The 15,475-nt window shown below is 36.3% G+C and overlaps 1 protein-coding gene across 1 annotated transcript in view; it reads right to left on the reverse strand.

Moving 5' to 3' along the window:
- Positions 1-15,475, reverse strand: part of DIAPH3 (diaphanous related formin 3) — a 574,550-nt gene that overhangs the window by 261,346 nt on the left and 297,729 nt on the right. Inside the window, 1 exon segment of the mRNA XM_032611534.1 lies at positions 4,416-4,655. Coding sequence (XP_032467425.1) covers positions 4,416-4,655 — 240 coding nt within the window.

The following is a 15,475-nucleotide window of genomic DNA, read 5'->3' on the forward strand; positions in this document are numbered from 1 at the left end:
CTTTCAAAATTTATATTTAGTATCCCAATACAGGTAGTCACTTTATTTAGTTATACAGAACAAAGAGCTACAATTTACAGCTCCATCATCCAGTTGTATTGATTGAGATGATTTGTTACTCAGGAATCAAACATTTCAGTAGACATTAGTAAACATTATCAAACACATGTTATAGTCATTGTGCATGGATTAATAATGTCTGCTTTTTAAATAACAAGTTAAAATCATCTCATATATCTAATATGGTGTTGAACTTTGATGGTTGAGTCAACTCATTTTGTGCTAGAATGCTGATCTACTTGGCTCTACGCACAGATTCACTATAATTACTAATTTCAACACTAATGACATACAAATTTTTCTAGGTGGGCATTCTGGTCAGGCAAGCACCTACTATTTGCTGCTTGTATTTCTAAGGATACAAATTAACCAATACAGGTCCTGAAAAAAGAATATAATCTCAAACTGCTTATTATCCAAATTTATCTAAAGTTTAGCAATATCTTTGGAGGATTTTATGAATGACAAGCAGTCTGTCCATTCTTCTATATAGTCTGAGGTTTATCCTTTTAAAAAGCCAAGTCGCCAGAAAGCAAGGTATTGAATACTTACACCATTTTGATTAAACTAGGGATAGCATTACTGTAACTGAAAAGTACATATGTATCTTACTATGAGGGTTCTCTTGGAGTGTTACCCCATAAGAGGCTCTGAGTACGTATTTGTCAGGGGACGGGAGGGGAGAGGAAGATGGAGGAGAGAAGGGGAGATGGTTCTAAAAGAAAGAACCTCATGAAATGGATTTTTTCACTTGCTGTTTAAAGGAACACTGCTCAACACTGTATTTTCCCTTTATAATGACATAAATGCAAAATTTCTCGTGAAGTTCAGCTTTGGCTAATAAGAGAAACCACAATTTTTAGCTCATGAAAAGTTTCATGACCATGTTTTGCACTTCACTTTTTCCATCCGAAAGCCTCAAACCTATACGTCTACTTTAATTTATGTTTACACCTTAATACATTCTAGTCTATGGTTACTTTATATCTCATATTTAACATTTATATTTATTTATCACAGACCCTATCGAATCTTTAAGTAAAAGAAAGTAAAATCTTTTCTCTCTGAACTCATTTATTGTAATTAGTCATCTCAATTACAAATGTATACAAAGATATAATATAAACCCTAAAACCAAACTACAATGCATACGGGATTCATGACTCATGTATTTATTTCTAAACAACGCAAAGTTAACAATTTAATATGAATTTTCACACACTGTTCATACTTAAGCTAAATTTATAAAGGGCATTTACAAGTAAAGATTTTGGATATAGAATAGTAAATGTCATATAATTACCCAGCATGTTCGAACAGATTAAAATATTACCCTGTCTTTCTACTGTCAAATAAATATGGAATTCCCTGTGTGGGGGCTTATCATCAAACCAAATGTTTTACACTCGGTGTGAAAATCACAATGGTCAACGATCAAGCTGCTACTTCTGATGACAAACATGATGAGATGTCATCTTGTTCAATATATGCTTATATAGCCTACTTGACATGTAGGCTAATAAAAAAATATGAAGTTGTAGTATTTATTTTGTTTCTTGTACAACATAAGGCTCCTTATAGGGATGATCAAAATAGCCAGTACCGTTGACTGAAAATACAGTCAACTCTATTACCTGGAGACAGATTAACTGGTTTGCAGCATGACTATAGTAAAATCGTAGCAGCATGCATTGTATTTGTAAGAGGTTTTAAATCACTATGCATCAGTGACTGTATATAAACATGAGAGGATTTCTATTTTCAGCTACATAATAACATTGTCTCTACACAACACTGTATGTACTGCATTGTGTCCACTGCACTGTTACCCATTCAACAGCTATTTGTTCAGTATTTACTATGTACCAAGTACTGTATTAGGGAATTCCACCTCATTAATCAGACCTAATCTCTTGTCTACACTTCTCTTTCAAGGCAGAAATAAGGGAGGGTATGTGGTCAACTTCTTGTGAGTTGGCTGTAGTTCTGAGATGCAAAATCTAAAGAGGAACAGACACTTGGCACTATGAAACAAACTCCAGTAGGTCTGTACGTGTGGAATTAACTTCTCCCCCACCTCGCTCCTCATCCTGTTTTTCTTCCTTTGCTTCCCTTCTCAGAAAAAGCCTGAACCTGGCAGTCTTACTTGCCTCCTTATCCTTCAGCCTCCAAGTTAATAATCACCATGCCCTGACAATAACTAGATGTTCCTTAAATAAATGTGTACACTTCCCTCCATCCCCTTTCCCCTTCTACGCCTTTACCACTACCTTAGCTCAGACCTCCAACATCTCAAAGCACAGTGACAGTTTCATAGTGGACACTCAAATATTTGGTAAAACATTTGAATAATGTTTTACCAGATGCCTTCTAAGACACTGAGGTAAGCTAGGAGAAGGACACACCAAAATCAGCCTGAACTCTTCTCTTTTGAGCAACTACTTCAAACATGTCGGTAGCAAGGAGTTATTTTGACCCCTCCCTTTTTCCTTCATTCCCATCTATCTTCTCAGCTCCATTTCCTCTGGCATCTTCCCAGGTCACATGACACAGGTCAGCCCATCACCGAGTCTATCCCCACTATACCCCCCACCCCCAACCCAGCGCTGTCCAATAGAACTTCCAGCAATGATGGAAATGTGCCATATTTGCTGCCAGCATGTATGGACACTGACTCACTTGAAACATGGTAAGTGTGAGGAATTAAATTTTTAATTTTATTTAAATAGTAATTGATTTAAATTTAAATATGTATGGCTAATGGTGACAGTACTGGGAAGTGCAGCTTACCTTTCTTCCATACTGCTGTTAGAATTATCTTCCTGGAAGACAGATGATAATATCACTTGACTTACAGAAGTAACATGTCTCCATAAAACCTTCAGTATAAGGTGTGACATTTGAAGCTCTTCACCATCTAGACCCATCTACTATCACATTTCCATTTTCTCCACTCCTCTTCCATCCAGGCTCCAACTGTGCCATGATATAACCCTTAATGTGAACTGTTGACACTTGCTTAGAATGCCCTTTCCTCTCAGGGAACATCCACTCATCCTTCCAGATCCAGCTCAAATTCCTGATCCTCTCTGAGTGTGAACCTGCCCTTCCTTAGCCAAGCTAGCCACTCTCTCTTAACTCTGCTGCCATAACTTTAGTATAGAGCGCCATTAAAATATCTAAGCATAATTAATGGCTTACATGTGAAAAATATGAGTCCCATTATCCCAGGTAAATATTAATCACATACATTAAATGAGATGATCAGGTCAAGCATTTGGCACGGGGTAAGTAAGCATTCTATAAATGTGCAGTCTTATGAATCACATCATAATACTTGCTAGGAATCTTAACTGAACACAGCAGGCTAAGAAAAGCAAGGAGAGGAAAATAAAAAGATGGAGATGGGAGAGGGGAAAAGCTCACAAGTCACCAATACCAACAGAAAGCATAAGCCAGGGAAATTGTGTAAGAAAAGCCATGAAAGCATGAAGAGATCAACTATTCAGTAAACCCATAGCTAAAGCTGAACTTGTTTCTCACCTTCCAATCTAACCGGTAATCGCAATAATCAAATTCCTTAATCAGGGAGTGTAGATGTTACGAGGTCAAGAACAAGAGAAAGCTTTTCTTGTGATGTGTAACTGAGAAGAATTTGTTGTAAGCTGATCAATAAAGCACTGTTACTATGGCCCACTTCTTAAGACAGAGAGCTCTGTTATATACAACACTGAATACATTTGCTGTAAGAAAATTTAAACTATGGAAGAACCTGGAAGAAAAAAAATCTCTAAACTTACTCAATTTTCATCTCCTCTAAAATTATATTTAGATAGAAACATTTCAAAATAATTAATAACATCCGAGTTATGTCTATTCCTAATATAATGATTTTCCCTTTATATAAAGCAGTCTCACTTTTCTCTCCCTTTAGTCAGCTTTCAAAAAAGAAAAATGCAAAGAAATATTTAAATAGTTAAAGGTAAAGATTTTAGTGGCAATTCCAAGCAATGCTCAATATATATACTGTCATATGCACGTATTTATATTGAATGAATATTAGGTTTAAATAATATTTTGATGTTCCATTTCATCAGTTCGAGAAAGCACAGGTTTACAACATAATTTTGCAGTTAAACAAAATTCTTCAGTTGAATTTGCAGATCAGAGAAAATTAACATTTGGATTTAGTTCAGAGGCTGAGTTGAGCTCAGTTCACTCTGGGTTTGGGTTGATGGTTCAGTTTAAGTTCTTGACAATGAGCACATCAAAATAAAAAATAAGTAATGTAATCAGGGCTGACATTTAAGAATAAGTGTTCAGGCAAATTATATGTTCTGAAAAAACAAACTCACTTTACAGAGAGAGCTAAGGTTAAATCCGAAGGTTTGAGCATTCCGGGAGCCAGCATTCATGTAGTTTCCCATTAGCAACACAAGTTCCAGCAACTTGCTAAAGCTCCTGCTCTTCTTTATCTCTTCGCAGGCAGTACTGACAGCCATGATGTCAGGTTTGATGTTGTTCACCTGCTCTTCAAACTGAAGCTTAAAGAGAATAGCACTGAGCCGTGGCCGTAGTCTCTTCACATTGCTCATCTGATTGAAAAGAAAATAGCAGATTTCCTTTAAAATGCATGGTATACTTTAGTACTGTGCGGCTGCAAGTAATCTGGGATGATTTATTGGTATGACAGTATGGAAAAAGCAATATGTCCCCTGAAACTGATAGCAGGAAGAGAGAAAAGCCCTGCGTGTTTTTGTGAGGAATCCTGAGTCATCACTCAAAGAAAACATTAAAAATTTAGATGCTCGATGAAAAGAGAGCTTTACTTAAATGACAAAGTTTAAGAAATAAAGTACATATATCTTTTTTTTTTAAAAAACTGAATTTTTAAAAGGTAACAGGATACAGAGGCAACAAATTACAAAGCATTCATAGCACTGCTTTAATTTTTGTTCAATACTGAAATATGCTGGGTCATGTTTAAAACATATTCAGAAAGGTATAAAGAGGGTTTGTTTCCTCAAATAGCAATTGATGTCCACAGGAGCCCTGCTGACTAACAGTATGTGTTAGATTGAAGGAGAGTAAATAGGTCCCAATCTGTACTAAATTGACTTTCTTCAGAAACACAGGACAGCAGAATGACTCCTGACACATGCTAAATTAGCAGAGACAGAGTTAGAAAACATGGGCAGAGCAGGAGACAGAAGCCGTGCAAAGCCACAGGTCTACCACGTGCCAGGTTAGCCCCGTTTGGGACTCTGCGTTTCCTTACTGGGTATAAAGGGGGTTGAAAATGTTGAAAGAACAAAAGGGCTAGAGGGTCAGCAACTTCTTGCCTTAAATTTACCCCCGAACCATGTGCTAGCAACACACGTGAGGGGGTAGAGCCTGAAGGCTGGAGACATACCACATTTAAGTTACATGTGAATTCCTTGACCAAACATGTTAGGAATTTGAGACTTAGATTGATGGGGCAGCAGTGGTAAAACAGGTGAACTTCAACAACGATTAAAAACATCAAAAGCACTTTGAGGCAAGGTCAGAAAAAAAAAAAAAACAGTGACAGAACATGATAGGATCAAAATAGGGAATAGTTCTGTTAATCACTGACCCTCAAGGAAAAGCTAAAAAACAATGCCAGATGAAGCTTATAGGATTTCTGTTAAAAACTAACTGCTCATAATATAATGATTGTTATTTAAAATAAACTGTACCATACAAAAGCCTGAACTTATTAGATTCCAATAGGATACTACAGGCACTGCTTTAATGACTTAACAACATAACCCAGTTTACTCATCTAACAAAATCGGAGCAATAAAGAGCTCTCAGTAGATACCTCTGAGAGAATATCTTCAGAGGAACCAAGTTCTTACAGTCACTAAATAGTTTCTCAGCAAATAATATATCTAATTTACATACAGCATTCTCCCCAGCAACTTGATGTGTTAAATGCTTATGTGTATGCAACCAAGACTCCAAGAGCTCAACTAATATAATTAGTAAGAAGTCTCCTCTACAAAGTATTCTAAGGAATGTCTTAAAATTCCTTGAATTCAAGAAATGTCTTCAAAATCCCATCTAGAGAAAATAAAACTTTTTCTCCTAGAACAGAGTAAAGAAACTGTAAGCTCAAAAATGACATTTTTTTAAAGTACAAAGAAACATTACTAATAATGGTTTTATAAAATATATTTTAGTAATATAAAAATGTATGAAAGACAAAGTGAGACCTTATTAGAATACCAATTCTTAGTGGGCATGAATCATTGTTTGGACATTGTATGTCTAGCACACAAAGTAGAGGTAAGCAGCGATTACTTCTGATAAAGTCATTTCACTTGTTTTAAAATGCTCCCAAATGGACTCACTTACCTGGAACTTGTACCCTTACTTAAATATTACAAATGTAATATTTGTACACATTCATATTATACTAGACCAAGGCTGTACCATGCTCTGTTACATTTAATTTATCCTTTAGAATACTAAGACATATAAGGGAACACTCACATGAGCTCATACAGTTATGGCCATTCAGAAGGTGTATGATGGGCCCACAGCATCTCTGCTTTCAGCCTATGCCCTCATTCATGATTATGAAATCAGGTATTTGGTACTTTGCAATAACAAGAGAAGAATTCTCCAGTACCCCATGCAAAACATTAGTATTGCAAAATATATTAATTTTAACATATATTAATGTACTACTTCATGTGCAAAGAGAAAAAAGACTACTTAAATGTCTACATTAAACTACCCTGGGGCTTCCCTGGTGGCGCAGTGGTTGAGAGTCCGCCTGCCGATGCAGGGGACCCGGGTTTGTGTTCTGGTCCGGGAAGATCCCACATGCCGTGGAGCGGCTAGGCCCGTGAGCCACGGCCGCTGAGCCTGCACGTCCAGAGCCTGTGCTCCGCAACAGGAGAGGCCACAACAGAGAGAGGCCCGCATACCGCAAAAAAAAAAAAAAAAACTACCCCAAAGTATGTTAAAGCTTTCCTGCTGACAAGCTAACCATATGTAGCCAGTACAAAGTAATTAATTTTCCTAGAAAAATATAACCTAGATTTGTATGAGTAATGAGTCTACCTGGCACTAGGGACAGGTACCTTGAAAAAATAGAGTAAGTCTGTGATGTAATGCAGAACAAAGTGCTATGAGTTTATCAAATACCCTGACAAAGCCAAGTCAGGAAAGGTAACCTAAACAGATCTTTGAACACCTTTTTAAATTAGATGTCCTTTTCATATTGTTCTTTCTTCCAAATTTTGAAAAGTGAGTATTTTGGCTGATAAGAAACAAATGCATTTTAGTGAACAAAATTACTGTACTGGAAAGGAATTTGAGAGATCACCAGAACTAGATCCTGTCCAGGGTCTACCATTTAGCCTACACTAATCCCCTAGGCCAAATGGCTGCCCCTTTTATTTTAAAAATAACAACAACAAAAAAAAGTCAATGAAAGCTAATGTTCTAAGATCTTGTAATCTATGAAGATAATGGCAGAGTTATTTTTCTCACTGGGCAAATCAAATTCTATTTCTTCAGATGGGATCAAAGAAAAAAGGTAAAAAAAGGGAAAAAATATATATATATTTTAAATCCTGAAGAATGTTTCTTCACCCCCTCACATATTCTATCAACACTAGATATTTGCTGGGACTTCCCTGGTGGTCCAGTGGTTAAGAGTCGGCCTTCCAATGCAGGGGACGTGGGTTTGATCCCTGTTCAGGGAACTGGGATCCCAAGTGCCACAGGGCAACTAAGCCTGTGCACTGTGGAGCCTGCGTGCCACAACTGGGGAGCCCACGCCTCTGGAGCCCATGCGCCACAACTAAGACTCGATGCAGCCAAATGAATAAATATTTTTAAAAAACCACTGGACATTTGCATTGTTTGCTTGCCCAAGAATCTAGAACTATGACTTGTCTGCCGAAGACTAGACTGAAGGCATAAATGGAGAGCTATGATGCTCAAATAATATTCTCAATGGTAACAGAAAGTCATTAAAAAAGAGATGAAGAAAGGAAGGGTTACTGCCAAAGTTTAACTGTAAGACAGTTAATAATTAGAATGTTAGAAGAAATTAGAATTCAGTTTTACAGAGGTATCCTTTACATTTATTAGTACAGAGTCCTAGCAATGTAAACACATAGCACCAAAATCTGACAATAATGAGTTATAGTCTGAAGACCAACCTAAAGGCATAAAAAAGAAAGTAAAAATATTTTGGTTTTATTACTATTTTTTGAAAGCAGGCAGCAGTACTCCGGCAACCACCCCAACACACCACTGCAGATGTCATGTGCCTGAATGAAAACACCTTAAGAACAGTGACTGGATAAAATCAACAAACAATATCCAGAACACTAGGGGTAATTTTTATTTCAAAATTTTGTTTGTTGGCAATATACACATTGTTGGAGCAGGTACAAAGTAAGATGAAAAGACCTTGAGAAAATCTGTGAACCAACAAGCATTGACTGGGTGCCCACTCAGTGCTGCGAAAGGCACAGAAGTGGTAGTTGCTGCCCTTATATCACTGAATTCTTTCCATCTGTCTTAAAGGGCAAAAAGGAGAAAAAGTCTTCAGGGAGATGTACTCTCCCATAATCTCACTATGGTTATCTTTTTCTCATATAATTTTAAGTTTATCCATTATTTCACAGGGGGAAAAAACAGAATCCATCTGATATTTTTATACCAACTACATTTAACACTATATCCTCTTTATTCAGTTTCTTTTATAAATATGAGATTTTCAGAAGCCAACTTATTCAAAACTTGTTGGGTTTTCCCCCACTTCTTGCCTGCAGCCTTGTGTAGGTGCACCTCAAAAGAAATTTGAGAACATCCTCTGTATCTTCATTATTCTTCCCTAAAGTTGTGCTAAGACTAATTAATCATTCAGCTTTCCTTCCAATACAAGTAACCTGCTGATTGAAAAGCTACTAGCTTGAGTCTTAATTGATTTACTACTCTAAACCTTTACGTTATACATGTTGTAAATACATAATTATAAGGAATAATGGGACGGCATTTCTGTAAGGTTAAATGACTCCTTCAAGGGCACAGGGACAGTAGGGCATGAGCCTAGAGCTAACTTGTTGCCAACTAACTGTGCATGCCACTCAGAGAATCACAATGTGGAAATTAATAACCGCAACTTAAAAGCCACCTGATACTCAAACTATCAATACTTCTACTATGTTTTCCTATGAGTAGGAAGAGACTTTAATTTCCCCATGGTAGTTATCAGACAAATCACTATGAAGACAGGTTGACCCTGCTGTGAGCTCTGCCTGCTACTACTTCATATTTCTTTCCTTTCTTCTTGGTATACCTAACTACCCCTGTATGTTTCCAGATCCACTTTTGTTGTCCCATTACACGGCACTCTCCACTCTTATTTCCATATTTGCTAATTCTTCCACTCCCCGTAAGAGAGGTGTGAGAAGCAAAGAGACTGAAAAAACGAGTGCATCTTTGTGAAAGACAAGACTAGAGAAAACGACAAAGGGTTGAGGGAGAAAAGTGACATCTGAGAAAGGAAGGTGATCTAACAACAGACTTAAGACACTTAGGAAAAAGTTTTGAACTTGATTTTTCTAATTAAACTATATGAAAAATGTCTTCCCTTTACTGTTAGCTGGCCAATATTTTCATAATCTCCAGAATTCTCAGGAAAAAAAGTTCATTTCACTTTAGGAAAGGCATCAAAAACATAGCTATTCAAGTGCCTTATGCCTGGGTAGTGCTTAGAATATCAAGAGTATTTTTAAAATAAATGTGCTCTTATGATAATAAAACTCATAAGCTAAAATTATTTTTTTTAAAACTACACAACAGCAAAGTACATTTTTTGTACTTTGCTGTGGCAAAGTCGCATTTTTTTTTTTTTTTTTTTTTGCGGTACACAGGCCTCTCACTGCTGTGGCCTCTCCCGTTGCAGAGCACAGGCTCTGGACGCACAGGCTCAGCGGCCATGGCTCACAGGCCCAGTCACTCCGCGGCATATGGGATCCTCCCAGAGAGGGGCACGAACCCGTGTCCCCTGCATCGGCAGGCGGACTCTCAACCACTGCGCCACCAGCGAAGCCCCAAAGTCGCATTTTTTACATTTTTCCAAAGGAGCAAGGTAAAGCCAAGAATTATACAGAAAGAAAAAAAAAATTAAAAGGATAAAATGTATATTCCTCCAGGTAGTCAAGAAATAGACAATTAGCTATAGACATCAGATATGCTTTCTCTTTGTCTACAAATGCTTATCAATTCTGGACCACGAAGGATTTCACAGGAGGTCCAAATGAGTTCCACAGATACTCAGGATCTGAAAGTGGTAAAGTTAGAGAGCGAGAGACTTCTTATTTAATTTGGCAGTCTTAGCAAACACTCAACACATAAGTTTCATATCTGATGAATTAAAAAGCTGGCATAAAACCCAGAACCTTTCTGGTGTCTTAAATTCATTCATGTCTGCTTCCAGACAATCCCCACCCTAACACAGGAAACCAATGTTTTGATTGCTATCACTATAACTAAGTTTTGCCTGTTCTTGAAATTTATATAAATGAAACTTTCAGGAAACACTTTTGGTGTCTGGCTTCTTTCACTCAATAAAATGACTTTGAGATTCACACACATGTGAGTATGATTGAGTACTGTGTTCCTTTTTATTAATATTTCATTGCAAGAATGAGCAATATTTCATTGCAAGAATACACCAAAATTTGTTTAGCCTCTTTCCCAAACCAAAGCGTTGATGGACTTTTTGGTTTCTTCCCAGTTTGGCGCTGTGTAGTGGGTTGGAATGAATAGGCATTGGAAGGATAAGTCCTAAACCAGGTATCTGTGAAGGTGACCTTATGTAGAAATAGGGTCTTTACAGATGTAATTAAGTTAAAGATTTCCAGGTGAGATCATGCAGGATTCAGGGAGATCCCTAAATCTAATGCCATGTCATTTTACAAGAAAGGAGAAAGTCACACACAGGAGGAGGCAACATGAAGACTGTGAAGATGGAGGCAGAGACTGGAGTGATGCTAAAAGTCAAGAAATACCAAAGGCTACAAGCAGCTACCAGATGCTAAGGGAGAGGCATGGAACAGATTCTTCCTCAGAGTCTCCAGAAGGAACCAACCCTGCCAACAGCTTGATGTAGGACTTTTGGTCTCCAGAAATATGACAGAATAAATTACTGTTGTTTTAAATCACTAACGTTGTGGACATTTGTTATGGCAGCCCAGGGAAACTAATACAGGAGATTATGAATATTCTTGTATGAGTCTTTTCATTTCCATTAAATAGTATAGTGTAAATGCATACTTAACCTTACAATAAATTGTCAAACTTTTTACAAAGTGGCTTATGACATTTTACGCCCCCTTTGCCAATGTTATGCTTTATTCTTGAAGCTTTTATCTTTGCACATTTAGGTCTATATTCCATCCCTCATTAACTGTTCTGCGTGGTGTGATGAAGGAGTTGAGATTCATTTTAGTCAATAGAATATCCAAGTTTCGCAGCATCATTTGATACAAAGAAGTTCCTTTCTCTACTCACTAGCCCTAAAGTCTTTGTTGAAAAATCAATTGATGGTATCTTTGTAAATCTATTTCTATACTTTTGAGAAAAACACTTATATATCCTTAAACCAAAACCTTACTGTCTTGATATCAAATCAGTAGTCTAGGTCCTCCCAGTTTGTTTTTCAAAATTGATTTTGTCCATTCCAGGTCCTTTGCATGCCATATGAATTTTTGTGATATCTTGTCAGTTACTATTATAAGACCTGCTGGGATTGATTGAGAATGTGTATCGTATGTGTATTAGGAATCTACAGATCATTTGAGGGAAAAATGAGATCTTAACAAATTGAGTCTTCCACTCCAGGAGCATGGTATGTATCACCATTTATTTACAACTTCTTCAAGTTCCCTCACCAATAATTTGTAGTTTGCAGTGTAGAAAATTTGTGTATGTTCAGGGAAATGCATCCTTAAGTATTTTACATTTTTTGATGCTATTGAAAACAGTACTATTTTTATTTTGCTTTCCAATATATCATTGCTTATAGAGAAAAATACAACTGATTTTGGTACAGTGACTATTTTGTGACCTTCTAACAAAGTTTACTACAGATTCCTTATGTATTTACATAGATAATAAGTTCACTTACATAATTTTCAATGTACAGGCCTTTTATCTCATATTTTTTTTATTACACAAGTTAGAACATATATTATAATGCAGAAAAGTGACAAAAATAGATATCCTTGCCTGGTTTCCAATCATAAATGACAAAGAATTTAATCTTTCCCAACTAAGTATGAGGATAGCTCCATGTCTTCCATAGATGTCCTTTATCAGGTTGAGAAACTTTCCTTCTTTTTCTACTTGCTAAGAGTTTTTATATATCATAAACAAGATACAATTCTGTCAAATGCTTTTTATTTTGTATCTAGATAATTATATGGTTTTTCTCCCTATTTTCTGATAATATGGTCAACTACATTAATTTTCAAATGTTAAACCAACCTTGCACAGCTTGGTAATGACACACTCTCCTTTTTAGGCATTGCACTATTTGATACAAAAATATTTTGACAATTTTTATATATATGTTTATGTATGATATGGGTCTCTAATTTTCTGTAGTAGATTCCGTTCTTTGATTCCTGATGGAAATATGAGAATTTAGTTTTCTTTTTCAGTGCTTTCATTTTCATTAGGTTTAAAATTATTTCTTCTTTGACCCATAAATAATTTAAAACTATGTTATCCAATTTTCAAACAGTGAGAGATGTTCTATTATTTTTGTTGTCCAATTTAATTCCAATTTACATAGAAAACATACTCTACAAGATTTCAGTCTTTTGAAAATTACTGAGACTTATTTTATGTTCCCATATAGTCTACCTTGGTGAATGTTCCATGTGTATTTGAAACGAATGTATATTCTGCAGTTATATGGGCAATGTTCTATAAATACCAATTAGAACAAGCTGGTTGATAGAACTGTCTTGATTTTCTAATTATTTACTGATTTGTCTCTTGATCTACTTTTTCTAGAGTTTACTGAAAGGGGGCATTAAAGTCTCATTATGATTGTGAAGTTATCTATTTCTCCATTTAATTCTACAGGTTTTGCTTCATGAATTTTAATGTTCTTTATTAGGTGCATGCATATTTAAGATGATTGTTTCTTGTAAATTACTCCTTGTATCCTTGTGTAATGCCTCTATTTCTTATAATATGATTTGCCTTGAAATATACATTCTCTGAAATATACAAAGCTATGCTACTTTTCTTATTGTCTAGTATCTATTTTCCATGTGTCCTTTCTGCTTTTTACCTCTCTTTTATTCCTTCCTGCTTTTGTGTTTATCAAGCAATTTTTAGTATTCCATTTTATTTCTTCTACTGGCTTCTTAACTATATCTCTTTACTATATTTTCCTGGTTGCTCTAGGACTACCAATACGCCTCTTTATGTAGTCTACTTAGAGTGACTATTAAGTCAGTATTGTGCCTGTTCATAGGTTTCATTTCCTGCCTCCCCCTTCCAGCATTTCACTCACACTTCCCACCTTCTGGCATTTCATGTGTGTTATAATGTTACAACAGCATAATTTCATTTGTCCTACCCAATCATTCGTGCTACTATCATATCTTTTACTTCTATATACATACAAACCTCATCCTGCAATGTTATTTTTTTAATTATTAGTTTTAAGTAAATTATGAGAAGAAAGAAAACATAGTTCGTTGATTCTTTCACATGGTTTCCATTCCTTTTTGTGGATATCACTTTTCATTTAGTATCATTTCCATTTGGCCTGCAGGACAACTTTCGCATTTCTTGTAGGGCAGGTCTGATGGTCACAAACTCTCTGTTTTCACAGAACTAAAAATGTATTTATTTTACCCTATTTTGGGAAGGGTATCTACTAAAGAGATAATTTTGAGTTTACAGAGTTTCTTTATTTCAACATTTAAAATACACCCTAATGTTGACTTCTGCTTTCCATTATTTCTGCAAGGGCAGCTAAATCTCTCTCCTCGTTTTCTTACATGTTTTCCCCTCCTCAAATCACTTTCATGACTTTGTCTTTGTCTTTCAGCAGTTTGACTAGAATGTACCAAAGTGTCTTTCTCTTTATATTTACCCTGACTGGGTTTTGCTGAGGTCCTTGAACCATAAGTTTATATTTTCCACTCAATTTGGCATTTCTTGGCCCGTATTTCTTCAAATATTTTGCCAGCCACAATCTCACTTTCTTCTTTTGGGACTACAATTACAGGTGTTTTAGACTGTTTATCTCCAATATACTATTAACCCATATACTGAATATTTTAATTCAGTTATTGAACTTTTCAGTTTGAGAATTCCCATATGGCAAATTTTTATAGTTTTCATTTCCCTGCAAAGATTCCTTAATTAAGATCATGTTTTCCTTCAATTCTTGAAAGATAATTTGCTTTAGTTCTTTGAACATATTTATAATATGCACATTAAAGTCTTTGCATTTGAAATCTAAAACCTGGGCTGTCTTGTTTATTTGACTGTTTTTTACAATACATCCCATTTTATTAATCTTTACTTCTTAATGAAATGTTATAACCACTCTTGAGTTGTAATATTCCTTTGAAGAATGTTCCTTCTTGTTTTAGCAGGCAAATCAGTCATTGGGTGATCACCTTAAATTTCTCAGTAGGCTTATTTAGAGGTTTAATAGGCTTGAGCTCATACTTTGTTAGTGTGGCTCTGTGGAAAGTGGGAGTTGTTTCTCTAGCCCCTCTAACTTGGTAGGACTCTTTCTTCCCAGAGAAGCCTGTAGACTTGATTATAGGTTTTCTTAGGGTGAGTCTAGAGTAGGTACTCCTTTAGGATGTTGGTCTTCTTTCCTAAGGTATAACCTTTCCAGTTGTTTGAATGAATACCAAGTAAGTTAATGAGGTGTCAAGAAGCTATCTCTATTCTGGCAGGGCCAGAACTCCAACGCCTCCTAGGAATGTGGACCCCTAGTATCTCTCTTCTACTCTCACTGTGCAGCAGGTGCTATCTGGCAAATCTTGCTCAGTATATGAACAGCTCAGCCTCCAGGCACAGACTCCAGGGAGACTCCCACATGGAAAACTGGAGTCCCTTTCTGCACAGTTCATTCCCCTATAATGGCCTGCCCTGTTTCAGCTGCTATAAATTCTGATCCCTGCTTCCACGCTCCAGAGAAAACCACACTTTCTGCTCAAACCCCAGCTCTCTGTGCTATTATCGGAAAACTTTCACCAGACCAAAAGCTGGGCATTCACAAGTTCATGCAGTTTCTATTCTCCCAAAGCTTGCAGTTTTCTTCTACTGGTTGTCTATGGCCTTAAAATGGAGGACCTGAATATTTTATCCATTTTAT

This window comes from Phocoena sinus, chromosome 18 (assembly GCF_008692025.1).
Source record: "Phocoena sinus isolate mPhoSin1 chromosome 18, mPhoSin1.pri, whole genome shotgun sequence".
NCBI classification, from domain to species: Eukaryota; Metazoa; Chordata; class Mammalia; order Artiodactyla; family Phocoenidae; genus Phocoena; species Phocoena sinus.